The sequence below is a fragment of the Paramisgurnus dabryanus genome, chromosome 15, assembly GCF_030506205.2.
Source record: "Paramisgurnus dabryanus chromosome 15, PD_genome_1.1, whole genome shotgun sequence".
Lineage (NCBI taxonomy): Eukaryota > Metazoa > Chordata > Actinopteri > Cypriniformes > Cobitidae > Paramisgurnus > Paramisgurnus dabryanus.
In genome coordinates this window covers 23370502-23395098 of record NC_133351.1, presented here as the reverse complement: position 1 = coordinate 23395098, position 24597 = coordinate 23370502, and the positions used below count along the sequence as shown (strand labels likewise).

At 40.7% G+C, this 24597-nt stretch overlaps 3 protein-coding genes across 3 annotated transcripts in view; 2 read left to right on the top strand and 1 right to left on the bottom strand.

Annotated features, from left to right (window-relative positions):
• itgav (integrin, alpha V) overlaps window positions 1-11396 on the top strand; it is a 35608-nt gene extending 24212 nt beyond the window's left edge. Inside the window, exons 24-30 of the mRNA XM_065249054.2 lie at window positions 152-257; window positions 337-495; window positions 951-1073; window positions 1772-1885; window positions 1975-2082; window positions 2314-2436; window positions 9544-11396. Coding sequence (XP_065105126.1) covers window positions 152-257; window positions 337-495; window positions 951-1073; window positions 1772-1885; window positions 1975-2082; window positions 2314-2436; window positions 9544-9642 — 832 coding nt within the window. The 3' untranslated portion in view covers window positions 9643-11396. The remainder of the gene's footprint in view (window positions 1-151; window positions 258-336; window positions 496-950; window positions 1074-1771; window positions 1886-1974; window positions 2083-2313; window positions 2437-9543) is intronic.
• LOC135782495 (alpha-aspartyl dipeptidase) lies at window positions 10686-13941 on the bottom strand. The gene is made up of 8 exons (XM_065292816.2): window positions 13557-13941; window positions 13255-13343; window positions 13098-13172; window positions 12536-12615; window positions 12275-12448; window positions 12010-12069; window positions 11844-11926; window positions 10686-11748 (listed from the first exon to the last, which is right to left on the bottom strand). The coding sequence occupies exons 1-8, from the start codon at window positions 13649-13651 to the stop codon at window positions 11682-11684; spliced, it is 723 nt and encodes a 240-aa protein (XP_065148888.2). The 5' UTR covers window positions 13652-13941; the 3' UTR covers window positions 10686-11681.
• Window positions 13942-15113: 1172 nt separating this feature from the next.
• umps (uridine monophosphate synthetase) lies at window positions 15114-22209 on the top strand. Its single transcript, XM_065292811.2, has 6 exons — window positions 15114-15361; window positions 15443-15596; window positions 16286-16930; window positions 17035-17210; window positions 20447-20561; window positions 20685-22209. Exons 1-6 carry the CDS (start codon window positions 15212-15214, stop codon window positions 20858-20860), a joined length of 1416 nt encoding a protein of 471 aa, XP_065148883.1. The 5' UTR covers window positions 15114-15211; the 3' UTR covers window positions 20861-22209.
• Window positions 22210-24597: the final 2388 nt, after the last annotated feature.

Below are 24597 nucleotides of genomic sequence, written 5' to 3'. Positions count from 1 at the left end.
GATAAACTCTGCATTATAGGACCAATATTGTCCATTTAAGAGAGTAAATACAGTCAGAGTTTTGATTTCACAAAGACAAAAGAGGTCAAAACATTGGATTCATGAAATACAATTTGTAACAGTAATATATATATTCTCTGTACCCCTGTAGGGTGTCTGCACCGGAGCAGGTTTTCCTACCCATAGCTAACTGGCAACCGAAAGAAAACCCTGTTCTAGAGGACGACATTGGACCTCTAGTTCAGCACATTTATGAGGTAGGTGCACAGTAAAGATCATTATTTATTACATTGTCTTCATCACTTGTGATTTGTATTAAAATATTATTTGTTATAGTTGCGAAACAGAGGACCCAGTACCTTCAGCAAGGCCATTTTGGATGTGCAGTTGCCCTACAGATTCAACAATGGTTCTCTGCTTTACATCACCAAATTAGAAGTGGATGGGAACATGAATTGCAGCTCAAACAGAGAGATCAACCCTTTGAATGTAACCGTATGTATCCTGCTTTAAAGGTTTTAAAAGATTGTAGCTGTGTCATAACCAAGCAGCTAACGTCAGGGCATTTATTAATCACTTGGTTTCTTTCTTGTTGCAATATGTAGCCCCACCCACAGACAATCTCATTTGTCTAAGACCTTGTTTATGTCTGGTATTAACAAATATTTAGGGCAGCCACAAACACTAGCGTTAGTCATCCATTGCACACTTAAACAAGGGTTCTTTTAACTTTGCCTGTTACATGCAACTTGAAACAAATATAACCATCCTGTTTGAAAATCGAACACACTTCAGTAAACATCTCTGCTTTGCCTTTGGTTGGTTAACACATGGGTCAAACATTTCACTTTTTCTTGTTCACAATTCATGAAAACATGAATGTTATTCTAATACGTTTCCTGTGAAAATGTAAGGATCTCATGTAAAAAAATGATTTTGCATTTACCTAGAATCCCAGATTGGTTGACAAAAATGAGACTTCTGGCAGAGAGGAAAGGGCAGAGGGAAGGAACCGCAGACTGCACCGCAGAGACCTGGAGGATAAACAAGGAGAGGAAAACTTAGAGATTCTGGTATAGTCACACCTTAAAAAATTGACCGCAACTTTTTGTGCTTTCTATTGAATTGTGTTTCTAATAAATTGTGACCCAATCTGTGAAAACTCAGCTTAAAGGAACAGTATGCAAGAAATTTATATGAATTAATCATAAATGGCCCTGATAGGTCACTAGTCATTAAGAAATCATTTTCATTTCAAATACTTATATCACTGACAACAGTGGTCTGGCCAGGATATTGTCATTTAAAAAGTGGAGTTGCAGCCCTCAACTGATGTTTATGTTGTCATTTTGTGTATTGGCCAGCAGTTGTGTGATTGCAGTACCAGTTTTAGCCACAAGTTTTGTGATTGCAATACCAGTTTTGGCCACAATCCTACATACTGTTCCTTTAAGTCTCTCTTTTTTAAATGTACTGTTTTCTACATAAAATCATCCTAAATGACGTGAAGATCATTCTGTGAAAATATTTCCGTGATATCTTTCATTTTAACTGAGTAAGGTCATGTCAAAGATTAAAAATCAATGATTAAAATACTCAAAAACTCATAATTGCATTATGAGACTTATTGAAGGTCACAGTTTATTGAGATATATGTTGTTGTACATCTATTATTAAAACATTAGTAGACATTGTGTAAACATCGGTAAACTGTCCTTTAGGCCAGTGTGCATTAATGTGCAAACTCAATTGGTTGTGTGTACCTGAACAGGATTGTGGGACTGCAGAGTGTCAGGAGATAAAGTGTTGGATTGGGCGTCTGGAGAAAGGACAGAGTGCCATTTTATTTATTTACTCCAGACTAGCTGTCAGCACATTCCTCAAGGTAAAAACATAATTTGACTGATAAATCCAGTAAAATACAGCTTTTGCCTTACAACTGCTACTAAAGTAAAACAAAATGTTTTCTTTCAGGCTGAAAGTCAAAACAAGTCATACACTGTTCGATCATCCGCCTCCTTCAGCGTGGTAGAAATGCCTTATAAAAATTTAAAGTCTGAGCTTCCAACCAGCATGACATCAGTAAGTATTAAATCCTGATAGAATATCATAAAGAGATGTTTTTTTTTTAAAAAAACTGAAATTCCCTTTAATAAAGGCTCAGTATGTTGAATGTGATATGATGATATATTGTGGTTTATTATAACACCAGTGTGAAACATTAAGATATCTTATATATATATATACTGCTTAGACAGCAGCTGGTCCCTGAGTTTAACATCATTGTCATTACAATTTGTCTGTACTCTCCAGGCCTCTCTGAAGGTGATTTGGGTGAATTCAGAGCTTATTCAGCCTGTTCCTGGATGGGTGGTGTCTCTGGCTGTACTCGCTGGACTTCTGCTCCTGGCTCTGCTCATCTTTGTCATGTATAAGGTAAACAAATAGATGATCTCAGTATTTTTATGACAAGAGAATGACAAAGTACAGTAGCACCTTTTCACAACAAGTTTCCTTTCATTTTTATTAGCACTAGAGATGTCTTGTAATAGCACTCAAAAGATTCTCCTGCAACAGATCTCTAAGAACTTGTTTAGTTTTGGGAATAGCGATGTCATAATATTCAGCAATCATAACTAAATCAGATTTGTGGCATTTCTGCAGCGTCCTCAACGTAGGTCATTGTTTATAAACCTCCATACTAAATCCATAGTCAAACCGTACACACTCTCCCTACATATAAAATAAAACTGCCAATTTTGAGAACACACAAACAAAAAAAATGGGCTACTCACCAGCAAGGTATACTAACAAAACGAAAGTGCTAATAAAAACCGTTGGACGAGCCCCCATTCTGTTTCAACCTTTAGGGGAAAAGTTGCAACAAATAAATTGGAGTTAAAGCTCGCCCAGCCGTCAGACTAAAGTAATAGATATATGGTTTAATTTACTATATAATAAGAACAAGCAATTTCAGTCATTGTTTAGTAAAGTAATGAATACAACTTAAGAGTGAACCATCCGCCCAAAATAACAAACAAAACAACTCTGAAAAGAAAACGGGAAAACTAACTAACCTTTGTAGATTGGACAAAGGAAGGGAAATAAATACAGGGCAGGTCACCTCTACAAAGAGATATTTTACAAGTGTGAATCCATTACAATAGTCTATTAAATATTCGGTCTGGTGGTTGACGGAGCTTTGAGCACCACGACCGGCCTGTAGTCGTGGAAAGCTGCCATTTCACCGTAGCCCGTCTCTTTTGAAAAGAAACATATTAGCAGTCACCAATCAAAGTCACGGGGTGGAGCTACACTTGATGATGGGACAGCAACTCACCCGTCAGTCTCAATCTGCGAGTGTAAGAGAGAGAGAGAGCAAAAACAAGAGACAACACAACCAAAATACATTCTCGTAACACATGTAACATGATTATTAATAGCCTTTTTAATTACATTAAAGGGCACAAATTATCAGGATGTAATATAAGTCGTAGGTGTGCCTAGAATGTGTCTGTGAAGGTTCAGCTAAAGATACCCCACAGATAATTTATTATAGCATGTCCAAAATGCCCCTATTTGGGTGGAGACAAAAAAGCTCTGTTTTCATGTTTGTACCTTTAAATGCAAATGAGCTACTGCTTTAGTTTAAAAATCTGATTCCTGTCAATACATTCTAAGACAATAGTATAGTAGCGCTACAACATGACAACAAACACTTTTAGAAATGCTTTTGGGTAAAATCTAACCAGTCAGTCATTGGCTGTGGGCGTGGCTTTATCAGTGTAACATCACATTAACAAAAGAAACAAAACGTCTCGGGTTACGAATGTAACCATTGTTCCCCGAGAAGGGAACGAGACGCTGCGTCGCCGAAGCTACGCTATGGGAACGCCCTCTGCGTGATTGCGTCTGAAGCACGTATGTCAAATCAGTCCAATGGTCAAGTGACACGTCATAGGCGGGTGACGTGGGAACCAGGAAGCTATAAAAAGAGCACCCAGCAAGCCAACTTCAGCTAAATTGTGCCGAAGCAAGGCGAGACAGGGATGCAGGGAGTATGGCAGGGAGACGCAGCGTCTCGTTCCCTTCTCGGGGAACAATGGTTACATTCGTAACCCGAGACGTTCCCCTTCGAGGGAACTCGAGCTGCGTCGCCGAAGCTACGCTATGGGAACGATGTACCAAAACACCATACTACCAAATGCCTGTCTGTGTGTAAAAACGCGCACAGCTTAAGACATGAGCACCTGGGCTCCAGGCGTAGCACCAACATCTAACTCGTAAAACCGAACGAATGTGAGCGGAGAGGACCAGCCTGCCGCATCACAGACATCCTGCATTGAAGCCCCTAGCCACAAGGCCTTAGAGGCTGCCATACCCCGGGTAGAATGAGCCCTGACGGCGATAGGTGAAGGCCGTCCAGTGGTCTCATAAGCCAGAGAGATAGTCTCAACTATCCACTTACTGAGTGTCTGCTTGGTCGCCGGCAGGCCTTTCTTGGGCGAGCCAAAGCACACAAACAGTTGCTCAGACCTCCTCCACAAAGAAGATCTGTGAACATAGGCATCCAGTGCTCGCACTGGACACACCAAGTTAAGCTTTTCCTGATTCCTATCCCTAAATGGGGGAGGACAGAGGGCCTGAAGTACGACAGGTCGTGGCACATTAGTCGGTACCTTAGGCACATAGCTGGGCCTTGGGTACAAGAAAGCCTTAACCATCCCCGGTGCGAATTCAAGGCACGTAGGGGAAACCGACAGGGCCTGAAGGTCACCCACTCTCCTCAGAGAAGTGACTGCCAACAGAAGTACTGTCTTAAGTGCCACAAACTTGACTGGAACGGTCTCAATGGGCTCAAACGGAGCCATGGACAGACCTTCCAGCACAACGGCCAGGTCCCAAGCTGGGACCCTGGGTCGGACTACAGGCCTCAGCCTCCGAGTGCCACGAAGGAAGCGAACCACCAGCGGGTCTCTCCCAAGGGATTGCCCGACCAAAGGAACATGGTAAGCCGAGATGGCCGCCACATACACCTTCAGTGTAGAAGGAGATAACCCTGCGGTGAACTTTTCCTGCAGAAACTCCAAGACTGTACCAATTGGGCAGTTCACAGGGTCATGCAGGTGTTTGCTGCACCAGGAAGTAAAGACTCTCCATTTAAAGGCATAAAGCTTCCTCGTGGAGGGAGCTCTGGAGTGAAGAATGGTCTCAGCAGCCTCAGCTGAGAGACCAGATTCTATGAGTCTGGCCCCCTCAGTGGCCAGACCCACAGTTTCCATAACTCTGGGCGGGGGTGAAGAATCGAGCCGCCCGCCAGAGAGAGGAGATCCCTCCTGACGGGTATTTCCCAAGGTGAGCCGTCGAGGAGGGACACCAGGTCCGAGAACCATATTCGGTTCGGCCAGAGTGGGGCAACCAACAACAAGCGGACGTTGTTGCGACGAACCCTTTCCAGAACTCCCGGGAGCAGAGCGATCGGGGGAAAAGCGTACAGCCGTAGCCTCGGCCATGGCTGAACCATGGCATCCAGACCCAGCGGTGCTGGATGTGTGAGAGAAAACCATAGCGGACAGTGTGTCGTCTCTCTGGACGCAAACAGATCCACTTCCGCCTGGTAAAATCTCGTCCAGATGGACTCCACCACCTGAGGGTGGAGCCTCCACTCCCCGGGCCTCAGCCCCTGTCTCGACAGGACGTCTGCTCCCTGATTCAGACACCCGGGAATGTACACTGCTCTGAGGGACAGCAACTTCCCCTGTGTCCACAGAAGGATATGCCGCGCCAATTTGTACAAAGGGCGTGAACGCAAACCCCCCTGGTGGTTGATGTACGCGACTACCGACGTGTTGTCTGTCCGGACTAACACGTGATGGCCCCGCAGGTGAGGGATGAAACATCTCAGGGCGTAGAACACTGCCATCATCTCTAGGCAATTTATGTGCCAGCTGAGCTGTCTGGCCCCCCATAATCCATGAGCCAGATGGCTCCCCATAGTTGCTCCCCAGCCTGTGAGGGAAGCATCCGTTGTCAGCGTAACTCGACGGAACTGAGCCCCCAACATCAGTCCTTGGGAGAGAAACCATGGTCTCTTCCAAAGATCTAAGGCACGAAGACATCTGCGCGTGACCTTGATCAGACGGAACGGGTTGCCCCTCGGGGAAAACCCTTTGGTTTTGAGCCACCACTGTAGCGGTCTCATGTGAAGCAGCCCAAGGGGTATCACATTGGACGCTGCTGCCATGAGCCCCAACAACCTCTGAAATTGTTTTACAGTGTGTGACTGGCCTAACTTCACTCTGCCTACAGCCAAAAGAATGGATTCCACACGAGCAGGGGACAGATGTGCCTGCATTGTCGTTGAATCCCATATAACGCCAAGAAAAGCTGTCCTCTGTACTGGAGAGAGCATGCTTTTCTTTGCATTTAGCCTTAACCCCAGTTCTCTCATGTGGGTCAGCACAGCATCTCGATGCTGCGCTGCCATACTCTCTGATTGGGCTAAAATTAGCCAATCGTCTATGTAGTTTAAGACACGGATGCCCCGGAGTCGTAATGGAGCCAGCGCTGCATCCATGCACTTTGTAAATGTACGGGGTGACAGAGATAGACCGAAAGGGAGAACCCGATATTGGTAAGCCACGCCCCCGAAGGCGAACCTCAGGAATCTCCTGTGTTGCGGGAGGATAGATATGTGAAAATACGCGTCTTTTAGATCTATCGTCACAAACCAGTCCTCGGATCTGATTTGTGTGACGATCTGCTTTATAGTTAACATCTTGAACTTTAGTTTTGCAACAGACCGGTTCAGATGACGTAGATCTAAAATCGGACGTAACCCCCCGTCTTTCTTTGGAACTATGAAATAGCGGCTGTAAAACCCTGACTCCCTGTTGTGAGGAGGAACACATTCTATGGCTTCCTTGCACAAGAGAGTTTCTACTTCTTGTTCCATTATTAGAGCCTGCCCAGCACCCACTATGGTAGATAACACGCCGTTGAATTGGGGTGGCTGGTTACAAAACTGAATTTTGTAGCCCTTTTCTATTATTTGCAGAACCCACTGAGACACGTTTGGCAGGAGTTTCCACGCTGCCAAATTTTCTATAAGGGGGACCAGCCTCTCGAGACTGGCTTTTTGTGTACTGCTTAAACTTTTCCCGGTGCCCTGAACCAAACTGGCAGGGTTCAACCTGGGTGATATTAATGCCTCCCTCCTCGGAGAGAGGTGTTGCGTGCCCCGCGCACGAGTCACACAAGAATATGAAGCCGCTGTGCCCCGAAACACACACCGCGGCGGGGTTAACACACTGGCATCCCGAGGGCATCGAGGAGAGACGGGCACCGTGTTGTGAGGTGACTGCCGGCTCTCCCCGATTGGGGGCTGCCCTCGGAAACATGACACTACGTCCCTCAGGACTTCTTTTTAGCCGACGCCTTCCTCGCCATAATAACAGCCCTCAGGTCTGTTTTCTGTTTAGAAGATGTCTGAGTACGACCGCCCGAACCCCAGTTCTTTTGAGGGGGACCACGAGTGGCAACACTACGCTTCTGCGATGCTCTATACGATGGCTGCTCCCGCCCAGCAGCCCTAGAATCAAGAGCACGGCGGGGGAGATAGCGTTCGAACGCCGCCGACTGCTTACGAGCCTCCGTAAATCTCTCGACGACAGTATTAACGGCATCGCCGAAAAGACCGGAGGGCGCAACGGGCGCGTCTAAGAGGAAAGCCCTATCTGAGGATTTAAGCTCAGACAGATTAAGCCATAAATGGCGTTCCGTGGCTACGAGAGCTCCCATCGATCTACCCACGGCTTTCGCAGTTTCTTTAATCGCCCTGAGTGACACATCAGTGACTCGACGAAGCTCTTTAAATAAATCAGACGTACCCCCCGCCTCGGCATCTAAATCTTTAAGCAGTTCTGCTTGGTACGCCTGTAAGACAGCTAAGGTATGCAGTGAAGCCCCAGCCTGCCCTGCAGACTTATAAGCTTTACCCACTAAAGATGAGGTTAACCTAACCGGTTTCGTGGGAAGCGAAGGCGATTTTAATGATGACGCCGCAGCGGGGGAGAGATAGCTCGCAAGCGTCTGCTCCACCCGGGGCATCGTTAAATATCCGTGCTCACCCATCCCCACAATGTTGGAATACATGGTGGCGTGAGGGGTATGAACACGGGCTGAATACGGAGCTTTCCATGATCTCGACAGCTCGCTGTGGAGATCAGGAAAGAAAGGCATGTTGCGCCGCGAAGGTTGAGGTTTCTGTTTTAAAAAGCGCTCATCTAACATACTCTGAGGACGCGCGCTCTGAGTCTCCGCCGGCCAGTCTAATTTTAAGCGAGCCACGGCATTAGTAACAACCTCCATCAAATCATCGAACGCGGGGGACGAATGAGAAGGCTCCTCAGCGTCCACCACGTCGACAGACATAATATCGACTTCCTCGGACGACGATAAATGCAAATCTGGGCTCCCACCCTGGGCGGAAGAAACCGCAGCGCGTGCTTCCGAATCCAGAGACGGGGCACTAGATCCCGCGGGTGAAGGCTGAGAAAGGGGGAGACCCGTCTCAAGCTCGTCCGCGAGATCTAGTTGTGATCCCCACGATCGCAGCTTCCGCTCTGCCTCGGCAGCAGCGGGGCCAGAACCGTGGGGAACACGCGGCTCCCCACCCTCCTCGAAGAGTGCGAGCCGCGAGCGCAACGTACGGAGCGGCATCCTATCACAATGTGCACAACCACCCCTCTCAAGAGATGATCGTGCGTGTTGTGCCCCGAGGCACATAACACAGAGATGATGCGAGTCCTCGCTCGTAATGAAACGAGGACACGGGGAAGCACACTCCTTAAAACTTTGTTTGGACTTAGACATGATAATGACACACACTCGCTTGCTGAGGCACAAAGAGCTGAAGTTGGCTTGCTGGGTGCTCTTTTTATAGCTTCCTGGTTCCCACGTCACCCGCCTATGACGTGTCACTTGACCATTGGACTGATTTGACATACGTGCTTCAGACGCAATCACGCAGAGGGCGTTCCCATAGCGTAGCTTCGGCGACGCAGCTCGAGTTCCCTCGAAGGGGAACAGCATGTCTAATGAGACTGCTTTGGTTTAAAGGGAATTAAAAAAGAAAAGGGGGTGGATTTTTTTTAGTGAAGGGTTGTTGTGGAATTTGCATAATATGTCCCCTTTAAATTGTGCACTTAAAACCTCATCACTGACTGGTCCTTTTGCAGATCTGTAACTCTACCAGCCTTGGGTAGTTTTTTGGAATCATACATGTACCGTATAAATTAGTGCAGGGGTGCCCAACCCTGCCCCTGGAGGGCTACCGTCCTGCAGACTTCAGTTCCAACCCAGCTCCAACACACCTGTCTGTAATTATCAAACAACCCTGAACACCTTGATTAGCTGCTTCAGCTGTGTTTGATTGTGGTTGGAGCTAAAATCTGCAGGACGGTAGCCCTCCAGGAACAGGGTTGGGCACCCCTGAATTAGTGACTACTCTTCTAGTCTTATATTCTTATTTTTCTTCCACAGCTGGGCTTCTTTAAACGTGTCCGGCCACCACAGGATGACAACATAGAAAAAGAACAGCTCCAGCCTCAGGAGAATGGAGAGAAAAACACAGAAGCTTAAAGTCTTCATCTTTAGCAGTTCATTACAGCAACAATACAATAATAGCACACCTGCAGGAGAATGCCAGAATTGCAGGCTATTGGCACTACTGGTGAGAGTGAAATACATGCCTTAGAATATTTTCTCTTTATTAGCAGGTCAGCATTTCAATGCAGGCATCCGAGCGTGATCATGCTTACTTATAATCTGTGGACATCCCTAATGGTGCCTGTTGTTGTTGTTTTGAATGGTACACATAAGCATAACATGCAGTGATGTTTGAAAGAATAAAGCCCTGCGTCCCTTCCTCTTCCACTGTGCGCCTTTTCTGTTTACCTGCACTGAGACTTGATGAGGTTTGATTTCAATTGGGTGTAGATATTAATACATTTAAAGTGATTTTTTTTATGTCTTAACCTGTAATAGATTTAATGTTGTGGAACAGTTCGTATGCTTTGGTACAAATTTCTGGTTTTCGTTCTTCTGTGGGAGAAACTTTTGTGTTGTTTTGTTAAGTGTAGCCAAATTTCTACTATTTTGGACTCTTGGCAGCAGTTTTGGTATTCTTTTTTTTTATTTTTTGGCAGTTGTTTCAGAATTTGGGGATTTTGACTCTTATTTACTATTTGGGCTTTTTTTATTTTGGAAAAAAAAACAATTCTTATGTTTGTCTACTGTAAAAATATATTAGTTCAGGGATTTTATTCGGATAAATTTCTATAAAGAACAAGAGAAAATCTGTTTGCACAAAAGAACAGTGAAATTGTAGCATGTTTATATTTTGAACCACACATTACAAACAGAACACATTTGTGACCCTGGACCACAAACTAGTCAAAAGTCACATGGGTATATTTGTAGCATTAGCCAACAATACATTGTATTGGTCAAAATTATTGATTTATGCCAAAAATCATCTGGATATTAAGTAAAGATCATGTTCCATGAAGATATTTTGTAAATTTCCTACCGTAAATATCAAAAAATATTTATCATTAGTAATATGTGTTGCTAAATACTTCATTTGGAAAACTTTAAAGGCGATTTTCTTTTCTTTTTTTCAAATAGTTGTATATCATCCTATCCTAACAAACCATACATTAATGGAAAGCCTATTTATTCATCTTTCAGATGGCATATAAATTGACCCTTATGACTTGTTTTTGATGTTCATGGTTACATTTAGGATTCATCTCAGTCAAGCAACCAGTAATTTTTTACAGGTTAGGCACTACCGTGTTCTTATAAAGATGCTGCCATTGTATAAACCATAATTTTACAAATTTGAATGGATTTTTATTTGACTTATGTTTATTGATTGTCTTAGTTAAAGGCTTTTCATAGCAATTTGTTTTTTATTTTGACTGCACATATAAAATATACTGCAATATGACACCCATCAAATTACAAACCTAATCTTGATTTCCCATTTTGCTGTATTATACTAATGCCCATATTGGGTTGCCGAAAGTATGTTGTCTAAATGAAAATTTGTTAACAGTAGTAATTCAATCAAGTATGCTTTTAATACAGATATTATAAGATATATGTCTTGAGTTTTTTTTTTTTTTTACAAAGGTTGTTTGTAAAAATGTCTGTAAAAATCAATAGAACTTAATCATTGTAACAAAAATATGTATTTTAGAGAATCAACCCTTGTTTAAAAAACACAATTCACTGCCTGGACTTATTTTTCCTAGTAACATTTTCTTGAGTTTGTTCAGCAATATGTTGTTAATGCTTCCATAATTCAATAAACAAATGTACTGGTGTAATTTGTATTTTTTCTTATTCATTATGGCTCATACATTGGATTTATTTGTAAAACTGCATGACTGTACTACCTACATTACCTTATCTGTGTCTAAAGTTCCTGATAACACACTTATGTTATCTAGATTAATGACCAGGCCCTTGCAGGATTTGCGAAACTGTTAACACTTATCTGGTTGATGAATAACTAAATGCAAGCTTGTGCTAAAAGCAAAACTTGTTTGCTTTAACCCACATGATATTTTTTTTATTGTTAAAATTACAGTTTGTGTCTATTATGCATAAGCTTATTGTGCATCAGTGAGTAGGAAGCTGAGATCACTGCCAGGTTCATACTCGGTGGTTTGCTTCCCTCTAAGAAAGAAATCAAAAACAACACTGTTACTTCAATATTTTTCTAATAATATCTGTGTTTTTCATGCCTGCATGAGGAAGGGTTTCAAAAATACCTCTGGAAAAGTCGTGCTTTGGTGCTCCCAAGCAATGTGGCTTTGTTTCCCTCCACTAAGAGCATAGATCCCTCCCTCAGACCCTGTCATTACAGTATACTGTATTATTACACATCAACCACATTAGTAAAAAACAAGTAAACTGGATACCATTAATGTGACATACCAGCACACATGGTGTATCCGGCTCCTCGTGGTATTGGATGATTCTCTGCTCACGCGTTTCCTGTAAAATGCAAAAAATCAAACCTTCAGGAATTTGCATGTAAATGTCTTTTTGTAGCATCTGCTTATTGAGCATTAATGCAACTAGACACTTGACCTTTATTCATTGGAAAATGTACTTCAATAAACACACCAACAATAGATAAATCCCTATTAAACATCTATGGATTTTTGTCTAAAGTTGGGTTGTGCTTAGCTCTACTCACCCCCATATGTTTACTGTTGACGTCAGTATCCAGATAGTGAGGGTTGATGTTGAAGGGCACTAAACCAATAGCAGCAAATGTTGGTGGATAGACGATAGGCATGTCATTTGTAGTGCTGATGCTGATGGTGGAAACATTGGTACCGGCACTGGATCCCATATACGGTATTCCATCCTATAAGAATATGTTTATCCATATATGGTACAGTTAATAATTATATTGCAGCTTTGTTTCATTTTGATGAAAAGCTTGTACACTAACCTGTAAAACTCTATTTCTAATCTCAGTTACAAGGTTGTTGTCATAGAGAGCTTTCAGCAGACGAAATGTGTTACCACCACCTAAAAGACACAAAAACAAGAATTAGCTAAATGCTGTCGCCTACATTATGCCTACAGTCCATCTTTTTTAAACACCATGTTACTTTAGACCCGTGGTTCTCAAATGTTTTTGGCATGTGGCCCCCCGTTGTGTATGGTGCTTCCTTTTGTGCCCCCCCAAAGGAAATGTATGACATTGTAAAACTTTTTAAAATGTAAATTTAACAAAACATATTTTGCATTAATTATGTAATGCTGTTAGTTAGTAGGATTATTTTTTCTGAGGTTTAATTACACAGAATTTATGATTATTAAGGTATTTTACAAAATGTCATAAAACTGGGGGGCCCCTGACACAATCTCGTGGCCCCCAGTATAAGAAGTGCGTACAAGAACAACTGCTTTAGATGAACTTTCAAATGTTTGGACCCTCTGTATATTGGGAAAAAAAAAACATTTCAATGCTGTTGATTTATTCTCAGCAAATGAATATCTCTTTATACCTATGAATATTCCTTCAGCTTTCCTGACAGCCTCCACAGGGTCTGATGTCTCGTGGACGCTGTCCACCTCGTAGCCTGGAAGAACATTTAGAAGAGGGATGAAGAGAAACCTAAAGTGACTCCACTCAAATGAGTTACAATGAACCAAGCAACGAACCTAATGTTTTGAACTTGTCTCTGGCAGTCTTAGTGTAGGCATCTCGATCATGGAGTGCGTACGGGACAAAGAGGATCCTCCTTACTTCCCTGTTGTTAAAAATGCATGTCATACTTAAGCCTATGCATGGTTAAATTAGACAATTTAGGTGTAATTAATGGATATGTTGTAATTCTCCAGTTGACACTATACAGTCAAAAGGTATAAGGATATCTTTATTAAAAGTTTTTATTAAAATATATATAAAATCATTATTTCAGGATTGCAAGATCAGCATTTAAAAATATTTATAGAGAACTTACTTTCCAAAGAAGTCTTGGATTTGTTGTTGACAGTGTTGCAGATATCCTCCTCCATGAAGTGTGGAATTTGATACCAGCAGAAGTCTTATTTTCATGATGCTTTCTTTGGCTGATTAAAAAATGTAGACGTGAAGCGCTGAGATCAGCAGCACATGACCAACACTTCTGTTTGCTGACAACAGATGATGACAAATCAGTGTGGTCGTTACTATCAATACATCGCACTTTGGCCAGACCGTGATTATTGCATTATAGATTAAAAAAAAACTTTTTAAGCAGTGATAGAGAAAGTTATAATAGTACTTTGTCCTTAATTAAAGAGAAATAAGACAGCAGAAGACTAGATTTAAAAAGTGTTGTTTATGAGCTTCCGGCCTCTTAAACCACGTGACTTGTGTCGCAATCTTATCAAAATAAAAGTATGTTAGCGTATTTGCCTACTCTTTATATATTTATATTATTTATAAATTAATATTTTCATGTTGTTGAAAAAATCATAACCGTTGTTTATAAATTATTAATATGAACTAATTTGGCGCACATAAAAGGAATTACATAAAAGGCGCAACTTAAATCATTTTAGCCTCACACTAAACATTATTAGTGTGAATTTTTCACGAAGATTCCAAACGCTGTGCTTTCAAATCGATATCGCGGTAACACGGTCAGTTTGGGCCGCTCCACCGAAGAGAGAGGTTCCGCGATAATCCACTTTAAAGAGTAACTAAACCCCTTGTCAGAGTCTGACTCCGCCCACTGGCAATATTTGAAAAATGCAAGAAAAGTGGGCAGACCCCAACGGAGATAGAGGGGACGAACTAAGTGTGTGGTGAGATCGTATCAAGGGCGTGGTGAGCTTGAACCTGCTTATGTCACGAGTCATTTTTTGGAACCAACATCCAATAGGAAAATTCAACTGCAGTAGCCACCGTTCAACCTGAAGAGGGCAGCACTCAGACGTTTTTACACCATATATTTTATTATTGAAACACTTTATATCCAAATGTCAAAAAACGTACTAAAATCAATGAACAGCACTAATAAAGCATCATTCTTACAGATCATTAACTAAAAAAAGTTGGTTTAGGGTTTAGTTACTCTTTAACTTTAACATTGGTGCTACCTGCAAATTAAACGAAAAAAAAAATCCATCCTACTGGTTTGTGTGATAGAGACAAAGAAACAATAACATTTAATTAATTATTGTAATGAATATGCAGAAAAAAATAAGTAATTGGAGAAATGCAGAAGAAATGTGTTCAACAAATAACAAGAAGCTTTTGAACCCATATGATGATGTAGTTTTAATACAATTTCTAATACTAACTTACACAATTAAAACATAAATATGCTATTATCATTATGATGATTTATTCCCACTTGTCTTGGCTGAGAAAGAATTGGGCAAAGACAAAGTAGGAAAGAAGGAATTGGGGATTCAAGCTATATGGGGCGATTCAAGCGTCTGATCCATTAACCACAGTAGATGGCGGTAATGATCTAACTTACCTAAGATTGCAAACATTCAACAAGAACGTAGAAGAAAGAAGAAAGAAGAAGAAGAAGAAGAAGAAGAGGAGTTTCACTTTTAGACTTAGCATTACGAGTGCAGTAGCAGTGTTTGAGCTGAATCAAAGTTCGTGAGTTCTATTAAAATGGGTGACGCGAGTCTTGATAGTTTAATAGTGGAACTTCACAAAAAACATGCTGTAAAATTTGGGAAATTTAAACTTAAAAGTGGACAATTCTCGCCGATATACTTTGATCTTAGAGTAATCATATCTTATCCATCGTTGATGGACCAGGTAAGCACGTGTTCAGTTTGTGTATGCTTTATGGCTGTTTTTTGTTTTTGTAAACCGCATTGTTTGTTTTTTTATGTTTAGGTGGCAAAGTTTCTTCATAAGCGTGCTAAGGATGCAGGAGTACAGTTTGATAATGTGTGTGGTGTTCCTTACACAGCGCTTCCTCTGAGCACAATTATCTGCACTACCAATGAATATCCCATGCTTATTCGACGAAAAGAGGCCAAAGACTACGGTATGTCAACCATATATATACATTAATATATCGTGGTGTGTCTCGCAAATTATTTATTGGTGTATACAATGACCGTAAAAAAGTTTAAAACTTAAGTTACAATATATGAACTCCATGATAAACCTATTCATTTGTCAAACTTGTAATCTGAAATGTTAACACCCATTGAATTTATGAGGAAGACAAGATAATCATTGAGAACGAAAATATAGGTCAGTACTTGCCAATCAGGAATTGAGTGGATTGATTAGTTTGTGGTCTGATTATGTCAGTTTTTGAAACAACGTGCAGAATAAGATCAAGAACTATTTGTAAAAAAAAGTAAAGAGTACAATTTTGATTTCATGCTGATTTTAATGCAGTGGTCCTCAAACTGGGGGTTGCGAGATGGTGCCTGGGGTCCACTAGTTTTAATTACATTTTCTGAAATGCATACTTTTTAAAATAAATTCTAGGTAATTAAACTTCAGAAAAATAAGGCGACTACCAACAACAGTACTACATTATAGAATTCAATGTTTTTATATAATAGCATGCAACATAATATAAATACAAAATATAACTTGATATCTTGACTGAATAAGGTCATGTCAAATATTAAAATCAATGTGACTTTAGCCTGGATTTCACATACAGGGTCACACTTTTGCCATTTGCAACACATTTATTTGTCTTGTGATATTTTCCAGGAACAAAACGTATTGTTGAGGGGATCATCCTTCCTGGACAGAGATGTTTAATAGTGGAAGATGTAGTGACCAGTGGAGGCAGTGTTCTAGAAACTGCAGAGGTGCTTGAGAAAGAAGGCCTGAAGATCACAGATGCCGTCGTGTTTATAGACAGAGAACAGGGAGGCAGTTCAATGCTAGCTGATAAAGGCATTACTCTACATTCAGTCGTTTCTGTCTCCAAACTCTTGGAAGTGTTAGTTAAAGCTGGAAAAATTGACCTGGCTACTTCTGAGGATGTAAAGAGGTTTACTCAAGAACATAACACCTACAAATCCTCAATTTCTAATGAGATGCTCAGCTATGGCGCTCGTGCTGGGTTGCCTGACACACATCCACTCGCTGCTCAGCTGCTGAAGATCATGGAGGAAAAGAAGACCAATCTGTGTGTGTCTGCAGATGTGACTAGTTCTAAAGAGCTGTTGGAGATCGCTTTGATGTTGGGTCCACTGATTTGTGTGTTGAAGACTCACGTAGACATCTTGCAAGATTTTAGTGAAGATGTCACCAGTAAACTTACAGAGTTGGCTATGAAGCACAACTTTCTTATTTTTGAGGATCGCAAGTTTGCAGATATTGGAAACACGGTTAAGCATCAGTATGAGGGTGAGTGTTTGTTTCACTGGATAATTGGGGGTCTATCCCATTCTTATCTGTTAAAAGTTTCATGTAAATAATCTAATCAAAGTTTTTTTCTTTGTGTTTTACAGGCGGCATCTATCGGATCTCATCATGGGCTCACATCATCAATGCTCATGCATTGCCAGGTCCGGGTGTGTTGCAGGGTCTTAGTGCTGTTGGCAAGCCATTGGGTCACGGCTGTTTGCTCATTGCTCAGATGAGCTCTCGGGGTTGTCTAGCAACAGGGGATTACACACAAGCAGTGGTACACTTCTTTTCTAAATAATTACTTTGTTATATTGATCTCACCTCCAGTAATACCTTTTAATGTGAACTAAAGTATTGTCCATTTTACTAGTTTTTTATTCTTAAAGGGGTCATATGACGTTGCTACAAGGAAAATTATTTTATGTATTGATGTAATGCAATGTGCTTATGTTGTTTAAAGAGCCAGTAAGATGCCAATTTTAAGCATCCTATCACTGTTTTTTTAGTCCCGGACAAAAGGTTAAAAAATGCATGCAAGGTCAAAAAACACTGTAATTTTCTCAAAATATACATTTAAAATTACCCCATTTCTCAGAGATCCCCAAACGATTCGTGTGAAGCCGTTCAACGACTCGGTCTTCCTAAACGGCACCTTTCAGTAGCTCTTAAAGGTCAACTGACAGAGTCTCAGACTTTTTTGTGTGGCGATCTACTTTTAAAATGATAGAGCCAACAAGATCTACCTGCTAAAAACACAGTTAATTATTTTTTATAACACTTAAAATGCTTGTTAGGACTATACCTCTAAATTGAATTTAGGGCTGTTACCATTACTCTATTCTTTTTGAGAAGTAAAAAAAAATCATTGAGCACATGTCGAGTATTCCTTAAAGGTGCCCTTCCTCTGTCGTTTTATTGTTTTATACTGTTGTCTGAGGTCTACTCATGACGTTTGCATGGTTTTTACATCCAAAAACATCAAAAGCAATAAGTAATTGGCCATTTTGTACCCTGATTTTGAAGCTGGTTAGAGAAATGATCCGTTTTAATGGGTGGGCTGCATTGACGACTTGGAAGTAAACGCCCACTGCTATGATTGGATAACAGTTTTTCGTTCAAACTAACTTTCAATTTAATCTCATGTGTAATCAGTTTAATGTTAAGTGAGTGTCTTAAGACACAGTGTCTTTCTTACACACGCATATTTTATCATAAACCCTTTTGACACACACACACGTGTCTTTTATCATAAACCCACGCACAAAAACACACACACAAACACACACACACACACACGTGTCTTTTATCGTAAACCCTTTCGATGCGCGTGTAGCAGCACACACATACACACGTCTTTTACATAAACCCTTCGATGCGCGTGTTACGAATGCACAAACACACAAACACACGTGTCTTTTATCACATTTGATGCGTGTGCATCATCAATTCGCGTGAATCGCGTCCCTCTGAAGAGAAATCCCGGCCGCAACTGATAGTGACACATAGTACTAAAGTGTTTACTCACACAAACACGCGTGTCTTTTATCATAAACCATTTCAAAGCGTGTGCAGCATGAATTCGCGTCCCTCGAAAGAGAAAACACCTGCCGCCACAGTGACACATAGTACTAAAGTGTTTACTCACACACACACACGCGTGTCTTTTATCGTAAACCCTTTTAACGTGTGTGCAGCATGAATTCGCGTCCCTCGGAAGAGAAAACACCGGCCGCCACAGTGACACGTAGTACTAATGTGTTTTACTCACATAAGCTGCGCCATTCTGTCCGGATCCAATATTGATGGAGGAGCATTGCTTTTTAATCGCAGTCTCTCTTCAAATCCAGCGTTCTTCTGAACATCCAAACATGTAGCAACTGTTATGATTTCCTCGTTTAATAGGAATGATGTCTCTCAACAAAAACAATGACCCGAATACGGTACAGTTGACGCTTAGCCATCCTTGCTGTAACTTGTTATGAAAACTAACTCAACTACACGTAATATGTGGGCGCGGTCTCAAGTTGAAGAGCTCATGAATAGTAATGACCTCGATCAGTTCCACGTCACACTGATAAGCTTTTCAAACTGACCTGATTTTTCCGCTTATTTCTTTTCAGTGGCTACAGCTGACAGAGGAGGTGGAAGTTAATTTCACATTCACGACACAACACAAACACATATGGACCTAACACATATCAAAAAATACAAGTAAAAACGGTTTTATGTGGAAGGGCCTCTTTAAAATAGCGGAGATGCGGTTTAGTGAAACAAACAAAAAAATGACAACAGTATTTGAAGCATATAAATTAGCGCCTCGCTCTCTCTCTCTCGCGCTCTCTCGTGCTCTCGCTCTCTCTCTCGCTCTCGCTCTCTCTCTCTCTCTCTAGTAACACGCAAGTATTTTAAGACCATAATGCCAATTTCGCACATGGAGCAGCAGTTAACTTATGTGTGATCTACCGGCATTGCCCTTGCGATCGAGGTATTGGACACCCCGATGTAAGCTAACCGGGTCATAGCAAAACCATAAGTGAGCATGTGTTTGCCGCTTGCTAATGTGACTCTGTGACAGTATATTAAGAGTTTAAAAACCAACATCAATACACATCATTCATCATTAGTCCAGGTTATAAAAACGATGACAGACATAAAAATTTTTACATTCATTAAGCAAGTATGTAGCTATAATCATACTTACAGGTTGTGGTTGGGAGACGCATGTTGTTCCAAATAAAGTGGGTACTGAACCATCTTTCATTGCCAAACGTCTAGTAAATCCCTCCGTGAAAAGTAATTTTAACCACAGATTCTTCATATATTTTCATCCTTTGGTAGTGAAAACAACACAAACTGAAAACACAGAGTGATATGATGTTTACACACTAACTAGCTGTGGGCAGGTCATAGTTTTTGTTTCTCCTACGGGCAAGGCTGTAGGCCGATATTATTATGCAAAGTGTTTTTATTATGTCAGGCAGGAGATTCAATCCATATGACGACTCGTTTCAGCGATTCAGAGTCGACTCTCTACTTTAGAAGCCAATAACTTAATTAATCGTGCACTTTTTGGTTCAACTACTTTGCACATTGTTTACATTGATGGACAGCTACATGACACACTGCAATACAGGTCAGTTTCGATTTTGGATCTGTGTGACTCTTTAAGGCAAAAGTTTTGTTTATGCCACTTACCAAAACACAGCGTCTCCACTTTATGCCGGTGGCGGCAACAATACTACAGCGAGTATAAAATTTACATCTTCCTTCTTTGCGTATAAATTTGGCCGGTGTTGTGCACTTTTAGAAAGAATATCTCTTTGGGTTTGAGACTTTTAATCTTTCCGAATTGAAGGATCTTCTATATGCACAAACGGCTTTTAATACTAAAAAGACATAAAGGAAAACATGAAAGCACATCATATGACCCCTTTAAAGTTTTAGCTCTAGCCCTGTATAAACACTTTGCTTATTTATGGTTTGATTAAGCCTTGTATTTGAAATGCTTTTTAGGTGAAGATGGCCGAAGAGCATTCTGACTTTGTCTTCGGGTTTATAAGTGGATCAAAGATCAGTGAAAAGCCTGGTTTTGTACATATGACGCCAGGAGTGCAAATGCACATAGGAGGTAATCTTTAATTAATATAAAATATGAAGTCTGGTTAGAGGAACATGATTATACTATCCAACAAAATATTCAGTCATTTGTTTGTATGTACACTGTTTTCTCATTGTTTATTTTGCCCTATAGGGGATGAGCTTGGCCAGCAGTATTCAAGTCCAGAAGATGTGATTTGCTGTAAAGGCTCTGACATTATAATTGTGGGAAGAGGTATTATTGGTAGTCCAGATCGTCTTAAAGCTGCAGAGGAGTACAGAAAGGCGGGCTGGGAAGCGTATTTGAAAAGACTCTCACAGGCCAGCTAATCAAACTACCTTAGGAAAGGGATAATGACGCTTTGCCTGTTAAAATTACACCCTGATCATTCCTTGCAATTCATTACTGGGTATATTCATCTCTATATTGGTAATGTTAGCAATAAAAAAAACTAATTTAAATACTTTCCTATGTTTGGTACGCAGAAATGTTTGTTACGTTTCAATCAAAGATCAGTCCTTTTAATAACATTTCTAATATTGTACTTTAATCTCAAATGCCTCTCTAGACCATAGAGACATTATATAAAATACGATATGATTTTTGTTTATTACTTTTACAGAATGTATAGTGGGAGACCATGACAATTCATAACACTTGGTGAAGGCACAGTGTTTCTCTCAGTCAGTTTAAAGTTCAATTCCAATTGCACAAATTTCAAGCAGTGTTAATGTTTGTTTACAGCAGGGTTACCCAAACGTATTCTTAAAGGGACATGTCCTGTAGAGTTTAGCTCCAACTCATACCAACTAGTATGTTACAGGGGTCTCCAACCCTGCTCCTGGTGTGCTACTCTCCTGCAGATTTAAGCTCCAACCCTTAATTAAACACAACTGAAGCAAGCTAATCAAGGTGTTCATGGTTGCTTGATAATTACAGACAGGTGGGTTGTAGCAGGGTTGGAAGCAGGGTGGTAACTCGCCAGGAGCAGGGTTGGAGACACCTGGCTTAGGCCCCGTCCCAAATGGCGCACTTCATGTGAACATTCGGTCTCGTGGCCTTAAATTGCGCTTGCTCATCAGCGCCCCCTTCGAACCCTTGATGCGGTCTTTGGCGAAGCCCGCACTGCAGCAGGCTTTGCGCACTCTACCAACCCAGATGTCCTTGCGAAAGAGCAATCAGATGACGGAAGGGAGGAGTTCACAAATATGGGCAACTTCCTATTTCCGGCGTGACGCTCGAGTCTGTGCCAAAATACAACTTTGGTGCACCCTCTTGCACTCAAGTCAAGGGTCCCTAGGGTCTGCACTACATGATGTCATCTAAGTGTGGACTCTGAGGAGGTCCAGAAGTCCGGAGTGTGCCATTTGGGACAGGGCCTTAGTTAGCTGCTTCTGGTGTGTTTGATAAGAGTTGGAGCTATACTCTACTGGGACACTGGCCCTCAAGGAGCAGGATTGGGGATCTCTGGTTAACAGTGTTTAATTAGTCTTTTAATTAGTGTTTTTTAATTAGTCTAGATTTGTGTTAGTTAGCAATCTAAACTGTCATTGTCACATTAATTAACGTTCTAGGCAAACAAATTAACTATGTTATGAGGGATAGACTTTAACAAAATGATGTAAGCACTGAAGTAATTTCAATTTTTCTTTTGTTCAATAAATACCTCTTAATACACGTTGAAGGCGTCACTGTTGTTGAAATATACTATTGAACCAGCAGAGGGCAGACACACGGCTGTTTTAAGGGGGGCAACATCTCCGCAAGGTAACAGTGTTGCATTAAAAAAGTTACAATGTAATGACAAGCTGTCTGCGGTCAAGTAGTTTCCTAATAGCTGTCCATAACATCAATTTAGGTCATTCTAAATTAAAGTCAGTTTACCTTCATTTGTCATTGAAATTGCCCGACTTTGTTTCTTAAATAGGGTCTGTAAAGACACATCTGTTGAGTGTTGATGCTGCATTGTTTACCTTACGATAAAAATTTAACGGTCAATGATGTCATCATTCACTGTCACGTTAAGTCATTACAGGGATTGTGATCAATTAAACATTTTATTAAAACCTAAATTAATGGTATTGTGACAAAGTGCTTAAAATGTGTTATTTTTATTATTTATATTGGCACACATATTTCGTCTTAAAATCTTCCATTTAAAAAATCAAGCATTTGTTTGAACCCTTTGATGGAAAAGCCTTCGTTAGTCACAAACTGTTCTTGGATGGTTGGGAGAAGTTGCTCTTGGAGGATGTTTTGTAGGCTACAATTCCTTATTTGTGGTTAACCCCAAAAAATATATAGAAAAACATTAAGCGCACGAATAAGCATACTTTGTCTTTAACTGTATCGGTTATTATTTTGTCGATCCTCCTGTTTTTGATTGCAGCAGTCATTCTCCTGGGCTTGACTCATAAACCTTCTGCATGTATTGCATGTTATTTTTTGCAACCCACCCTTAATTCTTCTCCACGCCGATGTTAATAAACTCTAAACACAGCATCCATATAAAATGTTTAATTCACATTAATATGTTTAAATCAAAGGCAAAGACATGATCTTTCCATTGATGGACATGGCTTTTGGTCACTACTGTACTGTGTATGTCCACTTGCCCCGACCTTGTGCACGCGCTCATTCTGCTCCAGATGTCTCAACTCATTTTTTTTTAAATATTCGGTGAAACGCTAGGTCAGTTTGCACAGAGCAACATGATTGACATAACAGAGAAGTAATCTACTCTGGCCCTCCCATTTGACTCCCTATGTCAATATTGGATGAGAGGAAAGCGCCGCGTGACAGGTGTCCAAAGCAGTTTTACGCGCTGAAGACAGAGCACAGATCAATGCATTTATCCGCGCGCGACTCACATATATCTGTCTAGCAAGGCCTCTAACGAGCATCGTGATGAGAAGAGGTAAGTTTTATTTATCTGCTTAGTGTAACATGTTTTAGTAACGCTTCATAAACTTCCGTTGTTTTCATATCTATTTATTAGTTAGGCTACACTGAAATAGATTGAAATAGATTTTCATGTTTAAATGTGCACGAATGATCAGTAGCATGCTGATCAGAATTATCTTGCGTAAATTAAAGTTACGCTAAAAGTGTATGTGCTTGTACAATAATTTGAATCTGGCTGCTATTGTTGTTTATATGAAATTATGTTCTCTTTTTATTAATTTGGCGTTTTTTAAAGGAAAGCGACTCTGGTGCAATGGATGAATCAACACCAAGGATGGATCTTGTGTGTGTTTTCTGTACTTGTCTTACGTTGAGCCACGCGCACAATACCTGCAGATGATACGGTTTTGTTCGTTCGGCTCGCGTTACGCAGATGCAGATATGCTTCAGCAGAACACGACACACAGGAGCAACAGGACACATCGACGTGTACGACTGCACTTTCATTCCTGGCAGGGTTTAAAGATTATACTGTTGACAAAGCTTAACCATTTTGACAAAGTTTAAACAAATATAAAAACGTGTAATTTGTTTATTCTCTGTAATAAATTAGCCTGATTTTTACAAATGCAATAGTATGTTTTAAGATTTTTAGGACGAGTTTTAGGATTTATACAAAGCATTCAGTGGAGTGTTTTATTAAAGTATTTATCAAAAGCTTCACTAAAAAGCTTGACTTATTGTCAAAGCTGACCATTTGAATTAAAACTGGCGTTGTGCATTCTTTTATTTTGTTTCTTTGTATACAATTTCATTTAAAAACTGTATTCTTCTGATAATGGAGCTACATTTGTTGGTTCATGTAATTGTTTAATTGTACAAAATATTAATACACTCTAAAAAATGCTAGATTATTTTCAACACGGTGTTGGGTCAAAAAGGAACGAATTTAAGTATTGTTTCACCCCAAAATCCCGGGTTGTTTTAACCCATATTTGGGCCAAATATAAACATTTTCTGGGTTAATGTAACCCAACTGCCATCTATTTTTGACCCAGCCCTGGGTTGAAAATAACCCAGCATTTTTTTTCTATGTATATTTTCATAAAACATACTATAAAATAAAATCCAACATACAAAACAAAATATGTATTTGTGTTTT